Source organism: Leptonychotes weddellii, chromosome 13 (assembly GCF_054177405.1).
Source record: "Leptonychotes weddellii isolate Sample4059 chromosome 13, ASM5417740v2, whole genome shotgun sequence".
Taxonomy (NCBI): Eukaryota; Metazoa; Chordata; class Mammalia; order Carnivora; family Phocidae; genus Leptonychotes; species Leptonychotes weddellii.
Genome location: NC_138381.1, coordinates 11,684,367 through 11,711,877, shown reverse-complemented (window position 1 = coordinate 11,711,877; position 27,511 = coordinate 11,684,367). Strand labels below are relative to the sequence as shown.

Below are 27,511 nucleotides of genomic sequence, written 5' to 3'. Positions count from 1 at the left end.
CCAGCCTGGCACCCTGATCTCAGATTTCCAGCCTCTAGAACTGTGAAAAAAATGTTTGTTGTTTAAACCACCCAGTCTCTGGTATTCTCTTATAGCAACCCATAGGAATAGGGCAACCATTATCTGCTCGTTGTCTCTTCCCACTCAATTTATACTCTTCTTCTGAATTCCTATGAGAATATTATTGATGCATCTAGAGTTCTCTCTGTCTTGGAAATTTTTGGAATACCTAATAAATTCATGTGGTCTAAACATCAATATCATAAAAAAGGCCAGAGCAAAAACTATCCCTCCCACCCCTGTTCCCCATTCATATAGTTCCTATCCCTATAGCCCTATTAGTAATGTCTGTACATATTGCCACATACACATAGGGCAGGCCATAAATGATGACAACAAACAAAACTGTGTTGATAAGGGGCTCCTGGGTGGCTCAGTTGGTTAAGCGACTGCCTTCGGCTCAGGTCGTGGTCCTGGAGTCCCGGGATCGAGTCCCGCATCGGGCTCCCTGCTCGGCGGGGAGCCTGCTTCTCCCTCTGACCCTCCTCCCTCTCATGCTCTCTGTCTCTCATTCTCTCTGTCTCAAATAAATAAAATCTAAAAAAAAAAAAACTGTGTTGATAAAATTATGTTGTTAACTTAGGATACTAATACCTCTTTTTCTTTCCCTGCCCACCCCCAAACAGGCATCAAAATAATGCACAACCATGATTTTATCAACATAGGTAGTGTATCTATAAGAATTTTAATCAAGAGGTAAGTGGGAAAGGAATCTGGAGAAGGTTCAGGGGAAACCAATGGGTAAAACTTAGTTTGTGACTTTAGAGAAGATGAAACCATTTCTTGGCCGGTTTGGCAGTTTCTGCATTGATGCATTTAATGCAATATAAATAACTGGAGCGTCTCCATGCTGTGTATTGATGTAGCCCACGTCACTTTCTGGTGAACTACTGCCGGTCAAGATGAACGGTCCCTCTATCTACAGCCTCCATGTGATACTTTTAGCTAATAACAGTCTGGAGGCACCAGTAGATACTACTATCTGCTCAGCACACAGCAGGCAGGAGCAATAGAATTTCTTACACAAGTCACATTCCCTAGTGAAATCCAGAGAAACACTCTGCTCTGGGTTCCGCACTAACCTTCAAATGTTAAACTCTGAGCCAGTTTACCAGAAGACAAGTGTGCCCCATGAAAGAGAAAAATGCAAAGTACATGAAGAACATTCCAAATCTGCTATAAGTAGAGAGGCTCCTTCTCTCCCTCAATCTCTCTGGAATGTTCTCAATTCCATCCCTCTCCCCCCACGCCCCTCACCACCCCACCACGCACAGGCACTCAGCTGTAGAAAATAAAACAATAACTGTGGTTTTTCCTGTTGAAGAAGTCTGGGGGAGTGAGGGAACATTCATAGGAAGAAATAAAAGGAAAATTTAAAAATGATGAACTGGCATCTGACTCAGCAACTGTGTCTAAAACATTGGTCCAGACCCCTTGTTCCTGGGGTGGGAGAATGGACATGGGACTGGATGGAGTGGTTTCCTGGGTTCCATACCAACCCATCAAGGGAGAAGAGCACCAACATTTGTTGGATGCCTCTAGCACACGGCACCTTAAGAGCGGCTTTAACAATTTAACAGCAAATATTTCACCCATAATATTTTCTATTTTACTGCCCATTATTATTCCACTAATTTAGAGCTTTCTATTTTTTTTTTTTTTTTAAAGAAATACTACTGGGGAAAACTACTAGAATTGCTTCCGATTGGCAGACTACAGAAGAGTAAGCAAGGAAAGTGTGAATTGTTAGAATGTGTCAGAGCTCAGGTTTCTACCTGTAGACAGACATGGAAAGTGTGGGTAATTAAGTCATTCAGGCAAAAAAAATTGTTGATCTCTGTCTTTTGATTTGAGCTCCTGGCCAAGCGAAACATGAAAGGAAGAGTGCATGGGCTTGTAAAAGTGAATCAGAGGGTGGGGCCGAGAAAAGGGAGGTGCTAGAGTTTTTAAAGATGATTCCTACAGTTAAAAGTTACTTAACTCAGCCACAATCTCTTATTAAAGGAACCGGTTGCCAATTCTGCTCCAGCAGAAGAAAATAAGGTATCGTAAACATTTTTTTGTTTAAAAATGTTTATTTATGCTTTCCTTCTTTATTGAAGTGTCTAGCTGAATAACAAATGATCAAGAGCTCCCAAAGACAGAAATAATAGGTAGAGCTTCATCTCCCCAAGAATTCTGTACAAGTCAGACAGATTTAACCCCAAGCTGGTTCAAAGTTCGTATGGGAAAGAGGGCAAAGGGGGAGAGAGAGCATTCATTTAAAGGGAGCTAGAGAAATGGTTTTACCAGGAATTGTGAAGTTGTGAATGGCATCTCCTCCAGCCACATTTCTAGATTGGCCACCTCTGTATCTGTCAACATAGGCAAAGAGAAATAGAATATTCTCTGAATAATTGAGGCCACCCCCTTCTGACCCTTCAGAAGAGCGGGCTTGGGAATATGAATCTGATCCCCATCATTAATGTGTGGAATTAATGGTTCGGCTCTCTTCTGCTGTCCCCACCCAACGTGGCCACCACTCCATGGGCTGTTAGGTTTCTTCTCTTCCATCGAGTAGCCTAAGCCCCAGCCTTCCACTATGTGCTCATTGTAAAACACCCCAAACTATTGCTTACCTCAGAAAATGGCTTTGGGTAAGTATAGAAGTGCTGAGGGGAGATGTCATCCTCTGGTAGACGCAGCTCCAAGAAGTAGGCACTATCATTAGTATGATAGTCATGGAGCCTTGGGTATCTTTTTATGGAAAACGGGGTGAGGTTCCTTCCCACTTCCTCCTCCTCCATACCATCCTCCCTCCTTTCTTCCTCCTCCTGTTCACCTTCTTTCCTCACCCAATCCCTCCATTTTACCATTAAAATCTTGAAGATAATGAGATGCAATGACAAAGGCGATTGTATTCAGAGTCCGGAGAATATGATTGCAGTGATAACTTCGCTCGTAGCTAGCTGTGCACATTGGGCAGCACATTTAAACTCTCTGGGCCTTAGTTTCCTAGTAGATAAAACAAGGCAATTGGACTAGAGGGGACTCCAAGCTTCTTTGGGACTATGTGTGTCTATGATGTGACATTTTGATGAATGACAGTATCCTTTTATTACTTTCATAGTTCTCCAGTTTTTCCCCTAAGCCCTTGAGAGATTGAAATTTTACATATTTTACATATATATATATTTGTAGTATTACGTATATATATATATATATGTATATATATATATATATATATATATATAAACTGACACATCTGTAACTCCTGAGAACTGCAAAGTACAATTTATTCTGAAAATGGCATAGTAGGTTTCTGATCTAGACATTTATAATCTTCTCTGAAAAAAAGCATTGTCTAACTCTTGTATGGATAAATTATTTCCTGTAAAACATCATCCTAAAATTCTGCATCCTTCAGAAAGCACTTTTCACTCTTGGATTAAATTTTACCAATGGGTTAGCACTTCTTAACATTTTTTGTAAAAAAAAAAAAAAATGGCAGGAATTGTTCTTTTATGTTCTGGGCAATACCTCATATATTAATGATGATATTAACAAGACAATGAAGCTGAAGATAACTGGATATTAACTTTCCACAAGTAATTAGCTCTTCCATTAGATAAAACTCTTGTTTTCAGGAATTTGTTATAAGTAATTAAACTCTAGAATAACCATAAACCATAGGTAGAAAGATAAAAATCTCAGGCCCTAAGATATTACTTTCTCCTCCCTTCATGGTTAGTATGGTTTTGAGGAACCAGGCATTTTCCATATGAATGTAATTCATGAATTCTAAAGAGATAAAGTTTAATATATAAGCAGTAAACAAGCATCATTTGAATGAATATAGCTGTAAAGAGATTAAGGAGGTTATTTCCAAGATGGCACTGGATCTATCAAGAAAAAATACATACTGGCAAGTTTCGAACATTTTGTGAGGGTGTAGACTTACTACAAAACTAGAGTTGTTTTTTCTTTAGTCAAATAATATTAGCCTAGGATTATCATCATCTTCAGCAATAGGCAGTAACTACAACTGAAGCAGGACTTAAAAGGGGAAGGTCTTTGACTAAGTGCAAGCCTATGGTTAGGAGGGATTTCAGCAGGATCACTGTTAATCCAATTCATAATGAAACCAAAACTTGGGGGTGCCTGGGTGGCTCAGATGGTTAAGCGTCTGCCTTCGGCTCAGGTCATGATCCCGGGACCCTGGGATGGAGTCTGGCATCAGGCTTCCTGCTCAGCGGGGAGCCTGCTTCTCCCTCTGCCTCTGCCTCTCTCTTTCTGTCTCTCATGAATACATAAATAAAATCTTAAAAAAGAAAGAAACCAAAACTTGGCCTAAACATGCCTCTCCCTTGATTCAACTATTTGACTAGAGAGAACTCCTGACCTTTCTAAAGCTCTGAGGGCCAGGTGATATCAGTATAAGATGAAGTTCTATACAACATTGGCACTAATGGGAAATTCTAGGTCTAGGAAGTTGATTTATTTTTAATCATTTAACCAGTCTGAGAGATTATTTGGTGATAAAAGGACATCAGATTAAAGTAGTTATTTCTTTGATAGTAGTTACTTCTTTGATTTCTTTGATAGTAGTTATTTCTTTCTTCTATTGAAGTAGTTATTTCTTAAAAGACTGAAAATGTTGGGTAATTAGAGGTGAAATTTAGAGGTTGAATATAATTTTTTTTAAATGAGTAAAACTGAGTTTTTTTGTTCAAGAAGACCAGTTTCAGAGGGTCCCAAGTGAGTGAGAATAAGGGCAAAGAACCTTGACTTCCCTACTTCTCTATGAGCATTTCCCACTAAATTGTGTATGGTTTTAAGTTTAAGTAAATAAAAAATGGCAGCTGGAGCCCAAACAATGAACATTGTAAAAAAGCAATAAACAAGTATTTATAAGCATCCATTTTGTGTAAAGTCCTGAACGAGGTGTTGTTGGAGATACAGAAAATTTTACTATCAAGAAACTTACCCTGGAGTTGGAAAGATATAAGCATATGAAGACAGAACTAGCAGTGGGATAAATGTAAATAGGGGGCAAAAATGATATTGTGGGACTTACTCCTCTGCACATAAGAGATCAGGAAAAGCTCCTAAAGAAAAACAGAAACTTGCACAGAATTGGATTTCAATAGAGTAAAGGAGGATCAAAGCATTCCAGGAACAAAGAATATCATAGCTAAAGGCATGAATGAATAAATAAGGTTAAAAAGTACAAAAATATGGGTGATAGATAAGTGAGAAAAAGCACAACGTTTCTTGAAAAAATGTCTAGTGATTTCTCATCTACTGTATAAACTCAGCAGTGCATTGAGAAGCACAGGGCTGACCTTGACGAGACCTGGTTCCACTGCCATGTTTATTGTGATTTTCTCAACAAGGAGCTGCCAACTGACTATCACCCAATTGTTCTCTGCTGTGCCTTATCACTAAAATCTGAGCAATTTCCTTAAACTCTCTGGACTTCAGTTTTCTAATATGTAAACTAATAATGTTGGTGTGGAATTTTCCCACAGTCTATTTGGCTGTTATGAATAGGTACACATATAAGGATGAATGGAAATATATACATTACATATATGCTATAAAATCGGATTAGATAATATAAATTTTGGTCATTTCAAGAAGGGGTGATTAAAGAAGATAGTTGTATCAGCCAAAAGTAAAATAAGTGGAAAGGATTATTAACAAGTTTCCATCTCTGCTTTATTTTTCTTAGGTTTTCCCAATGGACCCTCTAGCCAAATCAATCAACCAATTTGCCTTGGACTTCAGCAAAAAGCTGGCTGAATCGGCTGAGGGCAAAAATATTTTCTTTTCTCCCTGGGGCATCTCGACCTCGTTGGCTATGGTGTATTTGGGCACCGGAGGTACCACGGCCTCCCAGATGGCCCAGGTGAGCGGGAGAGGTCAAGCCTCTTCTGTGACCTTTAAACAGAGGGCTCTCTTTAACTGTTAGTATCATTTGCTTCCTGAAGTCTGCATAGCTTACATTTTACAGCCATATCCTTCAAAACAAAAAATACACTTAAACATTTTTTTAGGCCGTAAAAAGACGTCTGGGAAAGAGAATCAACTGGAAAAATCGCTGCTTAAAAAACCACCTAAGAGCCCATGTTCCCTAGCAAGATCAAATGGAGAGAAGATAAGGTTATCGAGTTTGGTTCAGCACCAAAAAAAAATTTAGTTTGATTATTAATACATCTCAAGACGTATTGGCTCATACTTCATTTTATTTTTAAATTTTAATTCCAGTGAAGTTAACATACAGTGTTATATTAGTTTCAGGTGTACAATACAATGATTCAACACTTCTGTGATTTCCTCAGAGCTCATCATGATAAGTGAGCTCTTAATCCCCTTCATCTATTTCCCCCATCCCTCCACCCACCGCCCTTCTGGCTACCCTCTCTTTGTTCTCTCTAGTCAAGAGTCCGCTTTTTCCCTTGCCTCGTTTTTCTTTGTTCATTTGTTTTGCTTCTTAAATTCCATGTATGAGTGATATCATATCGTTTTTGAAAGGCTCATACTTTAAATAATAATTAGTCATCGTCTTTCCAATCTCAGAAGGATTTTCTTGAAGACACAAATAGAAAAATCAAGTGAATCCTGTTCTTTGTGCTTTCTGTGTTGTTTCTGTGTTCAATCTCTGGCTGTCTGGATGAATGTAAAGAACCCATTGAAAGCATTAAAATAACAAAACAATAGTACTGTATAAGCAATTATTGATTTGCTGTAAGCATCTTCAAAGCATTGTGCGTGTGTGTGCACACGCCCACGTGCACGCGAAAGTAGAACCATAGATAGCAAAATTATAGTCTAAAAAGTCATGTGTGTATGTGTGCATGTGTGCACACATATAAATATATGTGTGTCTGTTTTAAAATAGAAATAGAAAAGAGTAAATCCAGCCCTAAATCATGCAATAATCAAAAGGCCAAGTGATAGAATTTCCACTCAAGGTGGTGCCCTTTGGGCAAAATACAGAAAACAGCACAGCCAGTAGTTCTGAATGAAATAGGCAGAATTTATCAGCTTGGGCCTAGGATGTCACCCTTATTCTTTTAGTTCACAAGATATTGTATAGTTTCAAACAACAACAAAATCCTGGTTCACCCCTAGTTAATAACTGGTTAATTATAAAAGGCTTAACTGTTAATGTGATAGACAATCTTAGATGGATTCCAACTTGGGTCCATTTCATATAAATATATTGCTGTGTGTTCCTTGCCCTTGCTTTATTTAAATGCTATTTACATATCAATAGCAACACTATGCAATGGAGACTGAGTTGCTCATGTACCCCTGTCTGTCACTGGGTGTCAGTCAGCACAAGCTTTGGTAAACCAGACTTTATTCCTCATTGTCAGGTGGGTCCAGGCTGTGGGAGATGGGATTATCACCTCATTTTCTACTGTTGCACAATTCAGGGGAAGCAAGCATGTCCACATCCTTCTTGTTAACTTCCAAATGAAATGCTGGGGTGAACACAAAGAATGTGTCTATAACTGTCAAGTGGGGTAGACAATGAGACGTGAAACACTTAACTAGAATAAACAACTAAAATCCCTGAATTTTATAGATAATTGGAGCAATAGTGGCTTATGCTTAAATCGTCTAAATGATGCTCTCAATTAAACACCTAGTTTTCAAAACAACCGTAGATAAAAAAAATAATACATGGAATACAAGAGATTTTTACCTCTAAGGATCTTCCCAACATCATCTCAAATGTCCTATAAAGAGTATAAGAATAAAGAGACCAGCTACTTAAACAGGAACTTAAAAAATTTATTTAAAGGTTGCTGTCAACTTACTCCATCCATCCAGTTAACACATCATTTAAGTGAAATCAGAACCCCTCTGGTAATTAATTATATGCTCTGTAGTGAAGTGAACAACTGACTTGTATTTGCTGATGAGTATTTCAGATGGTTACGACTTCACAAAGTATGTTCACATATTGCCTTTTATTGAAATGACAGGTGCTTCAGTTTAGCAGAGACCAGCACATCAAATCTTGTCCTGAAAGTGAGAAGAAAAGAAAGACGGTATGTCTTATTTTGAATACACATTTGATAAGGAGAAAACACTTGCAGTATATGTATTTTAGTGGCTGATTTAAGCAAACTTTGATAGGGAACGTCTCTGAGAAAAAATATCATCAAACTATAGAAAATTTTTCAAAATACAAAAATGTGTATGCTTTTTGGAAGGGTCGTATTCTTTCCCTTTATCTCTCTCCATCTTTTCCTTCCCCTTCAAAACTGCCCCACCTTCAAACTTGTTCTTGCCTTTACAAACTAAATGTGAAGAAAACGATGCCCTAACAACTTGTAGATTCTTGCGCTGCTAACATTAAAGAAAACATTTTTTGTCTACCATGCAATTGATTTCAGCTTTTGTTTGCAGTACACCAAATCATTTCATTGAGATATAGGTTGTTCATTTATAGCTAGTTCTTGTTCAGTGTTTTTATTTGACTGTTTGACTAATCCCTTTTCTTTCAAAGGAATTCAGTTTGGGCAAGGTTGAAGAAATACACTCTCACTTCCAGACACTTATCTCAGAAATCAACAATCCCAGCAAGGCTTACATACTTAAAACAGCCAACAGGATATATGGAGAGAAAACCTACCCATTTCATACTGTAAGTGCAAACATGTCGTGTTAAGCTGATGGGAAAGAAAGAGGCATGTGAGACCAATCAGTAAACTCTTTGTACATTTCTCTAGAGATCCCAGGGACAATGTTCATGTATGGGGTCAGCATTTCTGGTAAACAATCATTTAGACCACCAATAGGTGTCTAGTAAAGGAAACCAATAATGGGTCTCAAGCCAGACCTAGTGATCAGATCTTTATGCTCAGAATAAAGGGGTCCACCTCAGCCGGTAAACAGGTACAGAAATGTGGTTTGCGTAGTCTCTGGGTTAGCATTTGTTTCACGGGGAATGGAGCAGAAGATGCAGAGTAACTCAGTAGGGTCAACGTGCAGGAGCAGGGGGCAGAGCTGGTCCTGCGAGTGCAGCTGGAGACTTGTACTCAAGAGCAAACCTGACTTTGGGATCAGACGAGTCATCTCACAGCATGACTTTAGAGACTTTAGGAAAGACCCTTAACATGGGATAATATCACCTTCTCCCCTTCTCGGATGGCTAAGACCCCACAATGCAGACCATGCTTTCGTCCTCAGTTCAGATTCAAGGGCTCCTCAGAGTGGTCCACCCTGAACCAAGCCAAGCATCGACTTTCCCATTAGTCCATCACATCTCATGTCATAAGAGAGCAGGAGGACCCAAGTGCCCAGTGGGCAAAGAGCAAGGAAATTGGATAGGGTAGAGGGACAGCCATAGAAAAGATAACGCTATCTTATGTTATCAAGCAGTGCTGTCCCTGCCCATAGCCAGTGAATTCGGGGAGTTCAGGACTTGGGCTTGGCTATGACTAAAGGCAGAAAAGCATCCAAATGAGGCCTTAAAGACATTTCTATCACTGGTAGTCTTGTGCATTTGGGTTTGGTCCGGAAGTAGGAGGTATTTGAGTGGGGCGGGCACTTAGAGATGAGAAGGACACAGAGGTACAAAATGAGACATCTTTTAAAATGTCCACAAGCCCTGAGAAGCCCTGGCTGTGCTCGGAGAGGTTGATCAGAACCCATGAGTCAACCCAGGGAATGGTGCCTGATGAATCTTTAAGCCTTCCTTTTTCACTGGATATAATTTCTACAGAGCTTAGACTTCCTAGTCTTCAAACCACTGCCTGGAGGCTGAATTAACTCACCACGTTTTACTGCACACAATTCCTCCAGCAAGTAATAAACTGAAGGAGTACGACAGCTGTCCTGAGGACGGCAGGTGCCCTCACAAGCCCACTTCTGATGACTGCCACCAGGAGGGACATCAAAGGGCTGCAGGACGAGGCCAGCTTTCTTCCCTCAGACAGCCATGCTTAGCAATCAGTTTTCAGGGCAGCGTATAGCTCTCCTCAGGGGCCCTCCACAGGTTCTTGGGTGCTTAGAGTCCACAGCAGGTGTCTCCTGGACCCACAGGCTTCACTTTGGTTCCAGCTCTGCTGGAGAAAGCCAAGTGCAACTGCCAACACATCTTAGTCACTGGAGACAGTCCTGGGACTCCTAGAGTTCTCTCCCTTTTCATTCCAGCCCCATTTCACAGGCATGAATAAACATAGGAGAGAGTAGGGGTGTTTGGGTGGCTCAGTCCATTCAGTGTCTGAGTCTTGGTCTCAGGGTTGTGAGTTCAAGCCCCATGGTGGGCTCCACGCTGGGTGTAGAGCCTACTTAAAAAAAATAGGGGAGGGTGTGGGAGCCCCAGAACTGTGGGAGACAGGCCTTCCTCCACACTTGGACTTCTGCACGGCTAGTCTGTGCCCAGTTAACTTTAAAGAGGGGAGTGTTTCATTTTCGACCAAAATGGGAGTATGAAAAAGACAGAAGGGGGCAACGGGGTGGGGGTTTGCAACTGTCCATCGATAGACTTGATTTCTCAGTTTTGGACACCCTACAAAAGGAGATTTTTACCTCTATCTTCCAGAAATATTTAGAAGACACGAAAACATACTTTGGTGCAGAACCGCAGTCTGTTAACTTTGTGGGAGCTTCTGGACAAATCCGAAAGGAGATCAACTCTTGGGTTGAAAGTCAGACTGAGGGTAAGCTTTCACCAAGGTTCTCAGCAGAGTGTCTTCTCCAAGCATGGCTGTATTTTTTTGAATTTGCGTTGTATGTAAGTATGTGTATTTCTTAACTAGAACTATGGACACCTTCTAAATATTCAGAACATTTCTTTCTATTCATGCTGATGATTTACAGATCCACAGCTTTCCCAATAAGTCTTATCTAAAACATACAAGTCAAGATACCCACTTTACTAAGTGGACAAGAAAATTCTTATATCCCAATAATTCTAAAGAGGAGCCCAGGGGAAAAAAGCAGGAAAGTGCAAAAGGAAAAGTTGAAATACTGCTACATTTGTGATTTCCAAAGAAAAATAGCTAGTAATTAATAACAAAATTATGGCATTAAATGTGTTATATAATCTTAAGTAATTTTCAAAATCAGGTCAGGTATGAGAGTAGGGGGCTAAGCTGCCGTAGCAGAGAGACCTGGAATACAGTGGCTTAACAATAGGGTAGAAGTTTATTTTTTTCACATAATAGTCATAAGGCAGATAAGCATTCTGTTTGCTGAGGCAATCCAGAGACCCAGACTGGTGGGCCAGCTCCGCCACCCTCAAAACATGGTTTTCGTATTTAAGTCTAAGATGATTCTTGCATGTGTCATTTTAAAGTCACCAGAAAATGGGGAAGAGAAAGCCTCTTTGCATTTAAAGAGATGACCTGAAAGTTTCACACATCAATTGCACCCATATCCCAAACTCAGCTACATGGTGTGCTTTAGGCTCCAGGGACACACCTGTCGTGATTTACTTGGGACTTGCCTGGATTTTCCACCTGAAGGCCTCTTGGTCCCAGGCAAACCAGGATAGTTGGTCACCTGGACTTGCTGTAATAATGATCTATAAGATGCAGTTTGTAGTTACGTAGCCACACACTCACCTAAAAGTTGAGTGTTCTATTTCTTTTAAAATTTTTTTATTTTAATTTTTTTATTTAAATTCCAATTAACATATAGTGTAATATTAGTTTCAGGTTAAAATTTAGTGATTCAACACTAAAATTTACTGATTCAACCCGGTGCTCATCACAAGTCCCCTCAATCCTCATCACTTGTTTAGCCCATCCCCCTGCTCACCTACCCTCTGGTGACCCTCAGTGTGTTCTCTGTATTTACCTTTGGGTAAATATCTACTAGTACAATTGCTGGGTGGTAGGGTACTTCTATTTTTAACTTTTCGAGGAACCTCCATACTGTTTTCCAGAGTGGCTGCACCAGTTTGCGTTCCCACTAAGAGTGCAAGAGGGTTCCCCTTTCTCCGCATCCTCGCCAGCACCTGTTGCTTCTTGTGTTGTTGATTTTAGCCATTCTAACAGTTGTGAGGTCATATCTCATTGTAGTTTTGATTTGCATTTCCCTGATGATCAGTGATGTTGAGCATCTTCTCATGTGTCTGTTGGCCATGTGGATGTCTTCTTTGGAAAAATGTCTATTCATGGCTTCTGCCCATTTCTTAAGTGGATTATTCATTTTGGGGATGTTGAGTTTTGTAAGTTTTTTATTTATTTTGGATACTAACCCTTTATCAGATATGTCATTTGCATCTTCTCCCATTCCATAGGCTGCCTTTTAGTTCTGTTGATTGTTTCCTTTGCAGTGCAGAAGCTTTTTATCTTGATGAAGTCCCAATAGTTTATTTCTGCCTCTCTCTTTGCTCACACAGCACTCAGTGTGAAAGTTCACTTTGACTTGCACCGCACTGTTATTGAAGTTAACTGCTGAAGCCTCCCCTACTAGACTCAAGAGCCCAAGGGCAATGATGCTGCCTGATGTGAGTTTCAGCTTTGAATCACTAACACACAGCAGGCCTGCTAATTGTCGTTGTTCAGAACATTAACGTTTACTGAAGTGCCCCGAGGAAGTTGGCAGCCCTGAATTCTCAGTTCCTTTTTCATTGAACTAGTGACTCAGCAGCCATGGTGAGGCAAGAGTGACCATTTTACTTAACTTACACCTGATTTGGATTCATTCAAAAGCAAGCCTGTTTTTAGAATCATAGATTAGCTAGCATTTACTGAGCACTTGTATGGTTTCAGTTGGCAGGAGGACCAAATGGGATTGTAAAGGCAAAAGTGTGTTGTAATATCCAACACAAATTCAACATGGCAGATGTGGCTGTAAGAATAGTCTGGGGCTGAACTAAATCTGAGGTCTCAAATTTCTGACCCAGTGTCTGCTGTATTTTCTAGAAGAGAAGGGGGAGCCCTACAGATAGGGAGGAAAGAGTAGACTTCAGATTATAGTTACTATAGGGTCAAAATAAAGGATAGACACACTTGGATAAATCCTCCATTGTCACACTACTCGTGAAATGAGAGTTCCTCCAAAATAAACTAACCCAGGGCACGGTCAGAATCTTTTATTAAGCCCCTATTGCCTGCATCCCATGACTTCATTGCTCCAGCTGGCAAGGCTGGCTCTATTTCTTAGAAGTGGAATCTTCTAAAGAGGAAGAAAGCTGTCGTTTCTGTATTTTCTCTTCATGTACTGAACACAAATATTGGCTCTTTGAGGGCTATTCAACACCAAATAAGGTAAAGAATGAATCAGCTATTTAGGAACTTTGACTTTGTCAAGGCAGAGTTCTGCACATTCTTAAGGGAAGTTGCTGGAAACTCTTCAGCATGACTACGTTCCATCTGAACCACCTAAAAGAAGCTTCTTTCCTTCAGGTTTCAAATAGACCTTCTTTCAAGTAGCCATGTGGACTACTTGGACATACAGCATTCAGAGTCAAAGTCTCAATGAGAGTGTCAGTTACATGTTCCAAATTTTTTTCTGGTTTGTCTTCTTTATAGTCTATAAGCTACTTAAAAGTGAGTGTTGGGGAAGGTTATTGTCTACATGTTTGTAATCTCAAAATCTATCATGTGCTTGGCACACTGGGCACTCTAGTGTCACATTAATAACTCTGCGCTCAGCAGGACTTACCCTGAATATCTTCGAAGACTGTCCTTCCCATGAACTCAAACTACCAAGGGTGTGTGCAATGAACCAGCCAGTAGGCGGCACTTTAGCTCTAAAGAGTATAGCAAAATCATGGTCGAATTTGGCTCTGTTAATTTGAAGTTGTATTTGACTACACTTTGTACATCCTTTATAAAATAATTATATTTTACATATCTTAACACAGCTGTGGGTTTAAGAGGCTGGTTTCTCTGAAAACATATGAACCCAGAGAATAATGCGACACAACTTAAATCATCTGGATCTCAACCAACTTGAGATAAGTCTGTGCAAAACTCAATCCTCGATATGTTCTCTATGTGCATATACAGCTCTATCAAATGATAGAATACTTGATTAAAAATGACACAGAGCTTTTAAAGAATAAAACTTCTGTGCAAAAATAAAGATTAAAAAAATGATGTAGACGGCCTCGCCATGGTGAATCATCAAAGAAATTGTAAATTAAGTTTAACATACTGTCTTTAATAAGATACAAAAACTCATACTAAAATGATTTAGAAAGTTCTGATGTCAGCATTTAAAATCAAATTCAAATTTAATTGTTAAAACCAAAATGTTTGTTTCATAGGTGAGGGAGGGTTGTTTTGAATAGACACGTCCAAGTCATACCTCAGATCCACTGGAATCTCTAGAAGTGCTGCCCCCAGAACTTTTTAAAAAGCTGCACAGCGGCTTCTGATGGGGTGAGGACTACTGCAGGCGGGCTGTGCGCTCATGCAGACAGGCTCAGGGAGCCGGTTGGCTGTGCGTGCGCATGTCTTCCCAACCCCCCTTTCAGAGACTTCCGTGTTGGTAGCTTGAAATCAATATGGCGAAAATATTTACACCTCAGAAATAGGCTACAAATCAGGAGTCTCCCCCACCCCTACCTGGAGCCAGTTTACCAGCAAACCCCTAGAAATGGAAAGCCAGGGCTCTGGATTTCATTTAATTGTTGTTTTATTATAGTTCACTTACCTACTATTGTTTTCCAAACCTACTTTTTGTTTGTAACAATAAAGGGAAATCGAGAAGTTAAATAGACCTAACTGTAGTTGTTCTTAATTATTTTTAAAAAGTTTTATTATGTGTGTTTATTACCCCACTGTGTCCTGACCCCACTGTGGCATGAGTGTCCTTGCTCAATGCAATAACCTGCAAGCGGACATATTTGCTACCCATTGTTGGCCCACAGGGGGGTATAAAGACCATTAGAGGGACGCCTGGGTGGCTCAGTCGGTTGAGTAGCTGCCTTCGGCTCAGGTCATGATCCCAGGGTTCTGGGATCGAGTCCCGCATCGGGCTCCCTGCTTGGCAGGAGGCCTGCTCTCCCTCTCCCACTCCGGCTGCTTGTGCTCCTGCTCTCACTATCTCTGTCTCTGTCAAATAAATAAATAAAGTCTTTTTTTTTTTTTAAAGATTTTATTTATTTATTTGAGACAGAGAGAATGAGAGACAGAGAGCACGAGAGGGAGGAGGGTCAGAGGGAGAAGCAGACTCCCTGCCGAGCAAGGAGCCCGATACGGGACTCGATCCCGGGACTCCAGGATCATGACCTGAGCGGAAGGCAGTCGCTTAACCAACTGAGCCACCCAGGCGCCCTAAATAAGTAAAGCCTTAAAAAAAAAAAAAGACCATTAGACCAAATGACTCCAAACCAGTGGCTCTCAGTCCTTGCTACACATGAAGCTAAGTTTACTAATTCCCAAGTCCAACCCCAGATGAATTAATTCATATCTCTCAGAGTGAGGCTCAGGCATCAGTATTTCTAAATCCTCAGGTGATTCTAATTGATAGTCAGGGCTAAGAATAATTGCTGTAAATGGAATAATTCCCTCAATCCCATTGACACTCCCCATTTCCAAACGAGCTCCATTGTCATGGCCTTTGAGGTTCCAACTCCCTGGATAACACTTGGACTTGCTCAACAGTCCTCTGGTGTGTGTGTGTGTACACGTTGTGGTTTCACCTCTCAGTCTAATCCATCTGTATTTTCTCTTCAAAATGTCTTTCAGTAGCAACTTTTCTTGGTTTACATTCCTGTTTCAGAATTATCCTTTTCAACAAATATTTGTTCTAGAAAAACAATATTTTAATTATATACTCTAAGGCTTTAAAAAGAAAACTGTACACAAAGTTATCAAATTTGCTTTTCATAGGAGAATGGGTTAGCCATTCTGAAACTATTTTATGTATATTCTAGGACTGAGCAAATAAGTAAATACATTGGAAATAATAAGGGCCAGGTTTTTCACTGACAGAGAAAGGAATTGACAATAAGGAAAAGCAGAGGTGAGCATGAACCTCATGGTGCTGGATTGGAATAGGAGATACCAATATGACTTCCTCATCTTTAATATATAAGCAGACAGAGAATTAGATAGATATTGGAAATATTTACAGATGTGTGTATAATACATGTATTTTCTAGCTTTCTCTGCTGAGCAATGACACACCAGTAATAATGTGCATAGCTAACATCCACATCTTGATTTCTAAAAGCCATCCTTCAAAAAAAAAAAATAAAAATAACCAGGGTTCCTAGAAGAAGAAATGCCAATTCTAGGGCTGGGACATGGAAAGCACCAGATAAACCTTAGGATACATTTTGGTACCAGAAAGTAGAGAAATGCTCAAAATATTTGAGAACATGTCAGAAGGACATAGGGGCCAACTTGAGGAGGTTTCCAATAACCAAATTTGGGACAATTTGAGCAGCAAAATAGATAATGATAGTAATAAATTATAACCCACAGGGTAAACAAATATCCATGAGTCTATACTGATATAAATTATTGAATACTTAAATGAAAGGAAGAGATGGGAAAATTCTTCCTCATAGTAGAATTCCAGTTCATAAATGTAGAAGGAATAGTGGAAATTGAAAATCACCATTTGGCAAACACTACAGTCAACATTGCTTCAAGCAAGATCATCAATGAATGCTAAAATTGGTGGGCAAAAATTTGATGAGAAACAGGAACTTTATGTGGTCACCAAGTAGCTCCCCACATGATACTTATGAATTACAAAGGGAAAAGTCATCATTTTACAGTGAGAAGCCTGTGGGAATCAAATCATCAAAGTTAACATCACCCATGGTGGGAAATAGGAACATAATTTATTTCCTAGTATGATTCATTGAGAGGCACGTAACAATGCTTCTGTGGTTGTATTGGTGGCCTAGGGCTGCCATGACAAATTACCACAAAGTGGGTGGTTTCAAACAATAGAAATGTATTCTCCCACAGTTCCAGAGGCTTCGAGTCTGAAATCAAGATATGAGCAGGGCCACACTTCCTCTAAATGCTCTAGGGAAGGCACTGTTCCATGCCTCCCTCCTTGCTTCTGGTGTTGTTGGCAATCCTTGACATTCCTTGGCTTATGGACACTTCAGTCTCTGCCTCTGATGGCCCATAATCTTCTTTACATCTGTCCTATGTCTGTGTTTTCACATAGTCCTGTCCTCTCTGTGTGTCTATGTTCAAATTTTCCTCCTCTTGTAAGGACATCAGTTATTAGATTAGAGCTACCCTAATCCACGATGACCTCATCTTAACTTGATTTAGATCTGCAGAGACCCTATTTCCAAATAAGAGCACATTCACAGGAACTGGTAGTGAGGGCCTAACATACCTTTCTGGGGGAATACAATTGAGGAAATATCAGACAAATCTGAACTGAGAATTGAGGGAGCAAAGTGTCAAAGTCATGAAAGCCAAAGAGGGAATGAGGAACTATCCCAGATTCAAAGGCCTCTAAGATGAATTGACACTTAAACACAACTTGAGATTTTGAGATCTTGGATTGATTTCTGGTCCAGAAGAAGGACTTTATTGGAACAGTAGATGAAATTTAAATAGGACCTGTTAGTAATATTCTATTAATGCTAACTATCATTGGTGGATATAAGATACATTATCACTTAGCAGTATTTCATAATTATCATTTTTATAAGTGTGGCATATTCCAGGATGTAACTCTACCATTTGTAATCTGTCCTTTTGTTCTTGTAGGAAAAATCCAAAATCTCCTACCTGATGATGCTGTGGATTTTGCAACGAGAATGGTTCTGGTGAACGCCCTTTACTTTAAAGGAATCTGGGAACATCAGTTTTTAGTCCAAAACACCACAGAAAAGCCTTTCAGAATAAACAAGGTAAAAACCTTTTAATAATCAGCATGGGTTTTTACATGGCATTGTAAAGGAGGTTCTATTTGAAATTCATTCTTCTTTCTGAATATATGTTCCTGGAAAGTCTGGCTATTACCAGGGCAGGGATGGCTGAGCTAAAAGCCAGGTCCATCCCACCTGGGAATTCCTCTTTCATTGTTTCTTCTCTGAAAATAGACTATTCACATATTTTATCACTTAGTCCCCCCTACGACTATGGTAGAATAGATAAGGTAGTTATTATATTTATTTTCCAGCTGTCAAAGTGACTGGAGCCATGCCTAAGTTAGAAATCTACCAGAACTGTAACCCCCAACTCTTCACTATTAGTTCTGTTCTTGTTCTACTAGATCAATACTCTTCTACCAAATTCTTATCCTTCCATAAGTGAAAGAAATACACATTTAAAATCTCATCTCTTCCATTGTTTTCTCTTTGTGTTAGGACACAACACACTTGTTTTTGTGATAGGAACCCTCTACAGCAAGAAGGGAGACTAATATAAGGTGACAGATCCCCTAGAATCTAAGGGCTGGAATGTGGCTGGGTCTTGGAACTTGAGTGGAAACAAGGATTCAAATGTAGTCAAGATTCAGTCTTTATCTTTTCAACTCTGTTTCTCCCACCGTTCTTCCCTCAGGCTGAAGTCTAACTTCCTCTTCTTCCCAGTTCACACTGGCAGAACATGGCTACTCACAACACTGCCTCTGTTTTAGAGACCAGTGTAATAGATCTCATTTTAAATTCCTAGGAAAGGAATTGATTGGCCAACATTTGTTAAAGCTGTTTAGTCCTGCGGTGGCTCTTCTCACATAAATAGTGCTGCCAAGGACCTACCACAGTAGGTGGGTGGTACAGTAGGATGATTACCACCCACAGTAATCGTGTGGATGTGTGCAATAGGCAGTTCTCAATCAGTGGGATAAAAATGGGGAAAGGACCAAACATATAATCGAATAGGCTAACCAGAAATGAGCTGGAGAGTTACCTGGCCTAGTATATCCACAAGGAATTTTCAGTTGCAAGTGATAAAATAGCATTCCAAAATGGGCCAGTAAAATGGGAATTATATTAGCATTCATTACGTAACTAAGAGGAACTGAGATGTCCAGGGAGTCTCAAGACATAATCTCACTTCTCTGTCTCTCTCTACCCCCACTCCCACCACCTCCACTCCCTCTGGTTGTTGCCTTCATTCTCTAATACTGAAGATACAATTTCTCTATATGACCAGGGAATATGGTTGCCCCCTTGTCGGCCTTCGAGGTTCACAACCCTGGTAGATAGTCTTTGCTGCTAGCTCTAACAGAATGCTCCCAAAGGAGGACTCTGTGGTGTGCCATTCATGTGCTCATCCCTGAAAAATCACTGTATCATGAAGTATCCTGAATGAACAGCCCTAGTCATATGACCACTACATTAGCAGATGGGTGGGACTTTGTGATTAACAGCTCCCTATAGAATGGATAAGTAACATATGTCTACAACATCTGAATTGCAGGGTTTTGTTTTTGTATTACCATTGGCTTTACTATAAATAAACTTTTTTAAAGAGCATTTTTAGGTTTGCAGCAAAAATGAGAGGAAAGTAGAGTTCCCATATATCACCCCCCACATAGTCTCCCTTATTATTAACATTTTGCAGTAATGTGGTGCCTTTGTTACAGTTAATGAGCCAATATTGATACATTTTTATTAGTTGAAGTCTATAGTTCACTAGGGTTCACTTTTGGTCTTGTATAGTTCTACGGGCTTTGACTAACGCATAGTTATGTATCCGCCATTCCGGTATCATACGGAATAGTTTAACTGCCCTAAAAAAATGCCCTGTACTCCACCCATTCATCCCTCCTCCTAAATACCTGGCAACCACTGATCTTTTTACTGTCTCTATTGTTTTGCTTTTTCTGGAACGTCGTGGAGTTGGAATTATATAGTAGGTAGACTTTTCAGACGGGCTTCTTCCACTAAGCAATAGGCAATAGATTTAAGCTTTCTCCCTGTCTTTCCCTGGCTTGATAGATCATTTTACTTTACTGTTGAATAATATTCCATTATCTGGACGTATTGCAGTTTGTTTAGCCATTCACCTATTGAAGGACATCTTGGCTGCTTCCAATTTTTGGCAATTAGGAATAAAGGTGCTATAAATATCTATGTGCAAGATTTTGTGTGGACATAAGTTTTTAACTCATTCTGGTAAATACTCAGAAGCACACTTGCTGGATCATATGGTAATACTATGTTTAGCTTTGTAAGAACCTGCCAAACTGTCTCTGGAAGTGGCTTCCACTTTGCATTCCCATGGTCAGGGAACAATAGTTCCTGTTTCTCCACACCTTTGTCAGCAGTTGATATTGTCAGTGTTTTGGACTTTCAGCCACGCTAAAAGGTCTGTAGTGCTATCTCATTGTTCTAATTTGCAATTCCCTAATGACGTATGATTGAGCATCTCTTCATATGCTGCATGTCTTCCTTTGGCGAGGTATCATATCTTTTACCCATTTTTAAAATTGGGTTCTTTTATTATCATTGAGTTTTTAAAAGTTCTTTATATATTTTGATACCGGTCCTTTATCAGATATGTGTTTTGCAAGTATTTCCTCCTAGCCTATTGTCTTTTTATTCTCGTAGTAAATGTCAGTGTTTATGATACTAAAATACTTTCTCAAATGTTTGCATGTGAAATACACCTTATTCAGTTTCTGAATCATTGACATTGGCATAGTTTGCCTAAGATTAGATATTTTTTAAAGTGTTCAGTGGGATCCAGCTTGCTATGATTTATAGAGGTTGCCACGATAGCATTATAAAAAGAAACCTTCATATCACTTATTGATAATGTTACCCAGTAGAACACCTATTTCAGAAAGCAAGATCTGAATAACTTAGTCAGCATTTTGCAGAGAATCACCAATTTTGCCAGTGTCCCAGACTACTGGGAACCAATTATGGTAAAACAAAATTAAGGATTGGGTGGAACATTTCCTCAGTGATTTTGCTACTTCCTTCCCATAGAGTACAAGCAAACCAGTGCTAATGATGTCCATGAAAGAAAGACTTCAAGTTTTTCACATTGAAAAGCCACAAGCCATGGGCCTTCAACTCTACTATGAGAGCCGTGATCTCAGCCTGCTCATACTGCTGCCGGAAGATATCGATGGGCTGGATCAGGTACTGTCTGTCTGCTGCGAAGGTGGTTCTGGTGTTTACTCCTCTGGGGAGAAACATAAGACATGGTCTCCCTGTTTGTTCTTTGATTCCTATAGAGGAAGACAACCAACATACCTTGAGCCCTCAGGACTTTACCTTCACAGTATCATTTAAATTTTATAAAACTCTGTAGGTTGGGTATCACTATTCCTCAGAAAGTTTAAGTAATCTAGAGGCTCTAGCATGGGGTAGCTAAACAAACAGCCACAGGAGCAACGGATACATATATTCTTTGCCAGTCACAGAGCTGACCTCAGTCTAGGTCTTTCTTCTCCTTCTGGTAGGGCTTACCTAATTGGAGGTTAATTTTTTAATCATTTGCATTAATCTAGCTTGAGATATACATTTTTAAACAAGACTCTGACTTCCAAAACTTGAAAAAAAAATCCATTTTAATTAAATAAAGTCTTCAGGAGAAAAAGGCTATATCAGTACTAAGTATCAGTACTACCTTCAATTATTTGCTTATCAGCTAAATTTCTATGAAGCCTGATATAACTTTGGTCACACCATGTTTTTGAGCAATTTGTATATTTAAATTGAACATTAGTTTCTCATGCAATGGGTGGCCTGGCTTTCTTTGCACTGTGTATAATTTTTCATGTGTTCTAGATTCTTTATACTTCTAAGTTTCCACAGCCCTGCTAGAATGTAGAAGAGATTTCCAAATGGTATCATAAAATTTGTGAAACTGGAAAGAATGGTGAAAGTAAGACAAATGGTGGACACTAAACTATTAGCATCACACCCTTATAAGATAAGCCTTTCTTCCTAAAAGTGCAGTTTCCTGAGTTGAACATATTGTCAGATTACTAATGTACACCATCTACAAGTATGTCATTGACAGCAATACTTGGGTCTAGAAAACTCTCAAAGTAGCAAAAGCATGCGTCTTGAAACAAACATTTATTTTAAAAAAATCAAGCACATTTTTTCTCATATATACTTATGCATATGGGTGTATACATCCACATATATTTATTATTTAGATAATTTAAAATATAAACAGGAGAAAAATATTCTCAAAAACTATACTAAAAAATAGGCATTACCCTTAAGATTTGGAGATTTTCCTTTCTTTACTTTTCCTTCGCTTTTTTCTTGGCATAGCTTATAGTTACTAATTTCATATTGTTGTGATTATATAGACATTTTATTTTATCTCAGATTTTGTTTTCAAAGAGCTGTGTCCCATGTGAATATAACAGATACTTTTTGGACCCCGGCACATAATTTATTCTAAAGTTTATGCTTTTGTGTAGACAGCACCTAAATGCATATTTATGTTGACTCATTTCCGTGTGTAGTTGATGTTTTGCACGTTGGCATAGAACTATGCCATTTTGAATCAAGGTCTAATTCTCCTGTATCCTGGCAACTACTCAGGTCCAAAACAAAGATTCTGTAGGGCAACAGTGTGAGGAATCTCATGACACAAAGAATTTCCAAATGTGTGTGCTTTGTTACCCTGGGTAATGGGAGTGATGGTAATTCATGTATGTAATATCTTGAGGTCTCACCCCACCACTATTTCTCACTCCACTCTGGAATTACTGACTCTCTCCTCCTCGTTCCACACCTGCAGCTGGAAAAGGCCATCACCTATGAGAAGCTGAGTGAGTGGACCAGCGCAGACATGATGGAATTGTATCAGGCGCAGGTGCAGCTCCCCAAGTTCAGGCTGGAAGAGACTTACGATCTCAAGTCAACCCTGAGCAATATGGGGATGAGCGATGCCTTTAACCAGAGCAGAGCTGATTTCTCAGGAATGTCTATGGACAGAAAGTTATTTCTGTCCAATGTTTTCCACAAGTCTTTTGTAGAAATAAATGAACAAGGTACAGAGGCTGCAGCTGGTACTGGGAGTGAGGTGAGCTTTCGAACTCAACTCCCCTCCATTGAATTTAATGCAAACCACCCATTCCTCTTCTTCATCAGGCACAACAAAACTGGGAGCATTCTCTTTTACGGGAGATTCTGCTCCCCCTAGACCATGTATCTCTCTCATCAAACAAGACCATCTTCTGGTGTGAAAAGTGCACCAAAAGATGGAAAAACACAATTATAATAAAAACCAGTTTGCAGCTTGTATCTTTTTCACATTTGAATGTTAGCAAATAAACCTTGAAATAATGCATTCTAGTGACTTTATCATATCTACCTAGCTAGAGAGAATGGCAAATTTTATTTTTATCACTTAACATTTTGTCTTAATGTGACTTTTATTTACATTTCAGATGTATTATGTTATTCAATTGAATGCCTTACAATTGTTGAACTACTTGGTCACTGTATTATCATTGTCGCTTATATTTCACATGCCGCACTGAGTGAAGAAAAATCTTTACAAAGGTGATGTATGGATTCTTAGTTTGAACAAATGTATAAAGGTAATGTTAGATGTTAGCGCTGGGGAAAAGGTGTTAGGAGTATACAGAATTCCCTGGATTATCTTTGCAACTTTTCTGTGAATCTAAAACTTTTCAAAAATAAACATTTTATTAAAAATAATTATTATGTAAAAGTGTAGTCATACTAACACCCCTGCTTTTAAAAATCTTATCAAGTAGAAGAACAAATTTCTTTTTTGAAAAAGATTTTATTTATTTATTTGAGAGAGAGCACGAGCAAGCATGAGCGGGGGAGGGGAAAAGGGAGAGGGAGAAGCAGACTCCCCACTGAGCAGGGAGCACCAAGACTATGGACACTGGGCTCCATCACAAGACCCTGAGATTATGACCTGAGCCAAAGGCAGATGCTTAATTGCTTGAGTGACCCAAGTGCCCCTGTTATTCTAATTTCAGAGATTGATTATATACTCTAGGTTATTTTTTGATATTCATCTAATAAAAGGAAAGACTAGATCTGACATGAACAGTGTATAAATGAGTATAAGAAAATGTGTTTTCTGTATTGAATCTTGGCTCAGTATTGTAGGATAAAAAAAAAATGCCTTAGCTCCAAAGATAGGAAATTGTAATATATATGACATTTTATCATATCTATGTCTTAGCTCCAAAGATAGAAATTGTAATATATGTAACATTTTATCACATCTCTATGAAACATTTTGCCTCCATTCATAATATCTCACACTAGCTAGCAGTGAAACAAATCCTTTGTGTCTGTGTTCTAGTAAATTATAAGTTCTTAAATATTATAAAAGAAGACCACTGTAATACTCTTAGAGACTGACAAACAGAAGCGTTAAACACAATACTTTTCAAACAAACAAGAAAGGAAAAAGGATGATACTAGAAACTTCAGATGAGTAAGAATGAGATTAGTAAGAGAAGTCTTACAATCACTGTTCTATTTTGTGTATTTTTTTTAAGAGGCTTGAGTCTTAGGAGAGTCTAATTCACTAGACTTGTAAGTCTTGATGTACTGGACTTACGGAAATTCAAATGTTTGCAAAGGTGTGTTTGTGAACTTTGTAAGTTTGCCCTTAAAGGTGTTTAAAGCTTTTAAAAACTCTGACAGGTTGTGTAATCAATGCCTAAACATTTAAGAAAAAAAATAACTTATTTGCTGTTTAAGCAGTGTGCTTTAACGTTCTAGAAAAAAATTATTTTTACTCGATTGACAAATAATAAACTGCCTGTTAACTAAGGTGTACCAGTAGGTGTTAACAGTAGTTGTTCCCTGCTTGTGAAATTACACTGTGGGAAGGAAAACCCCACAAACTTTAAAGAACCTTGCCTTTACCAGCAGGGTGGCAGACTAGGAGAGGAAAAATGGGATTGATGGGTTTCTCATATGGGAGAGCTCATGCGAAAGAATATTGAAAGGTTTGCCTGGTCTGTAGAACACTTGGGGGCACATTTGCCATCAGCACACAGGAAACTGAAGAAATGGGGAAGAAGGCAGTAGGAACATAAGGAAAAACAGTAGTAGAAGAAAAAATGAATGCATTCCCATAGTACACTTGTTAACTCAGTAACGAATATTATTTAGTTGTAATCAAGTTAACACCTAGGGCAAGTGCGATAGTGTGAGTGGGTGTGAGAAGACCGAATCCTCAGCCCCTAAATTAGGAAGGCAATAGATAATGTCTAGAATTGTTAGGTCAAAAATGTTAATATAGCCATGTTATTTGGAAATTTGGAGGCAGATACGAGGAGAAAGAGTGACTGCTTCTGGGGAGGTGGAAGGAGTGGATAGGAACCCGTCCTTTTCAAGTATCTCCTCAAGCATTATCTGATTTTTCAGCTAAGTGTGTGCACATTAATTTCATAAAAGGAAAAATTTTAAAAACCCTCAGAAAAAAACATAAATAACATAAACATTACCTGTCGTTCAGAAACTCGTGATGTACAGAATTTATTTCCTTCGAATCTATCTATAGATTATAGCTCACATGTAACTTTATTCCTAATTTACGCTTAATAGCCCATGCTCCCGTGGCAATATTGTCTTGTTCTACTAATATTTACATTAGTTTCCTATCATGGGTGTGATAGAATCTGACCTGTTCTCTGTTGTTGGGCATTTGTTGATTTTCTCTGGGCACACGAAATAAAAGATGAGGTGGTCATCATTCCACATAATATTTAATCCATGTTTATGTTATACTCTCAGTGAAATTCCTTGAAATGTAATTTTTGATTTCATGGCAACTTCTTTTCTTATTTCTTATTCCACCCATCTTTCTTTTCTTCTCTTCTCTTCTCCTCTCCTCTCCTCTCCTCTCTTCTCTTCTCCTCTCCTCTCCTCTCCTCTCCCCCCCTCTTCTCTTCTCTTCTCTTCTCTTCTTCTCTCCTCTCCCCTCTCCTCTCCTCTCCTCCCCTCCCCTCCCCTCTCCTCTTCTCTCTTTTCTTTTCAACACAGTTCTGGAAGTAAGTGGCACCCAATTTACAGCATTGCTTATGGAGAATAAGAAGTCATGCCCATCTTACCTTACCAGCATCGGAGACCCATAGTCTTTATACTTGCAAATTTTATGTTTTAAAATGATAACTTTAATGTGCTCTCCACCACTTCTTTCTTTTGGGGAGGCCATGGTGTGGCATAGGGATTAAAACAGCGAACTTCAGGGTCACACAGACCTGGTTTCCAATCCTCTGTTCCTTATAGCAGTGCAACGTTGGGGACCAGAAACCTAAAGAACTAAGGTTCAATGCTTTTCCTAGATATTTGCAGCACCCACTTCACACAGTTGTCCAGATTAAATGAAGTCTTGCAAGAGAAGTTCTGGTATGGGATCTAGCACATAGTATATACTCAAAAAATATTTATTATTTTTCTTTGAGGTTAACACTTTTTCATATAATGATTAGCCATTGCTTTTCTTTTAATTTCCTTTTTTAAACTGTTAATTTTAAAATGTGAGTATAGTTGACACACTCTGTTACATTAGTTTCAGGTGTACAATACCCATTGCTTTTCTTTGTTGCAAATTTGCTAATGCCCTTTGCACATGTTTCTACTGCGGTCGGTTTTTTAAATCAACTTTTCTCGAGCTATTTAAGTGACATTTAAAGATTTTTTTCAAATATTTTCTTGTCATTCATCTTTTTTTTTTTAAGATTTTATTTATTTATTTGACAGAGAAAGACACAGTGAGAGAGGGAACACAAGCAGGGGGAGCAGCAGAGGGAGAGGGAGAAGCAGACTCCCCGCTGAGCAGGGAGCCCGATGCGGGACTCGATCCCGGGACTCCAGGATCATGACCTGAGCCGAAGGCAGACGCTTAACCAACTGAGCCACCCAGGCGCCCCTTGTCATTCATCTTTTAATTTTATGGTACCTTTTTGACATATGGAATCAAATATGTTTACTCAAATGTACTGAACTTTTGTGATTGTTTTCAGATGACTCATTGTGAATATGTTAGGATGTCTGACTGGTAAAATGTTAATTTTGTGAATAGTTAGAAAAGATGTCCGAGCAGAGGAGTACTGCTCCCCACAGAGCTCACCTATTTCCCTCCCAGGATTCCTCTATTGCATTTACAGACTTTCAGACTAATGGGGCCTTTTAACTTACCTCTTGTTCTCATTCAGATTCCTCTGTACCTACTCTGCTCTTCCTAAAGTAAGGGCTTTTCTTTTCTTTTAAATTTTTATTTTATTATGTTATGTTAATCACCATACATTACATCATTAGTTTTTGATGTAGTGTTCCGTGTTCATTGTTTGTGCATAACACCCAGTGTTCCATTCAGTACATGCCCTCTTTAACACCCATCACCAGGCTAACCCATCCCCCCACCCCCCTCCTCTCTAGAACCCTCAGTTTGTTTCTCAGAGTCCATAGTCTCTCATGGTTCGTCTCCCCCTCTGATTTCCCCCCCTTCATTTTTCCCCTCCTGCTATCTTCTTTTTTTTTTTAACATATAATGTATTATTTGTTTCAGAGGTACAGATCTGTGATTCAACAGTCTTGCACAATTCACAGCGCTCACCATAGCACAAACCCTCCCCA

The 27,511-nt window shown here is 39.2% G+C and overlaps 1 protein-coding gene across 2 annotated transcripts in view; it reads left to right on the top strand.

Annotated features, from left to right (window-relative positions):
* Positions 1-2,009: 2,009 nt before the first annotated feature.
* Positions 2,010-27,511, top strand: part of SERPINB10 (serpin family B member 10) — a 31,508-nt gene continuing 6,006 nt past the window's right edge. The window contains exons 1-8 of one of the 2 annotated variants that reach the window (XM_006747345.3): positions 2,010-2,103; positions 5,774-5,950; positions 8,040-8,105; positions 8,567-8,704; positions 10,607-10,724; positions 17,715-17,857; positions 20,891-21,046; positions 22,671-23,596. In XM_006747345.3, the coding sequence (XP_006747408.1) occupies positions 5,783-5,950; positions 8,040-8,105; positions 8,567-8,704; positions 10,607-10,724; positions 17,715-17,857; positions 20,891-21,046; positions 22,671-23,075 (1,194 nt within the window). In that variant the 5' untranslated portion in view covers positions 2,010-2,103; positions 5,774-5,782 and the 3' untranslated portion in view covers positions 23,076-23,596. Of the gene's footprint in view, positions 2,104-5,773; positions 5,951-8,039; positions 8,106-8,566; positions 8,705-10,606; positions 10,725-17,714; positions 17,858-20,890; positions 21,047-22,670; positions 23,597-27,511 lie in introns of those variants that run through there. The other variant, XM_081801058.1, reaches the window with a different exon arrangement.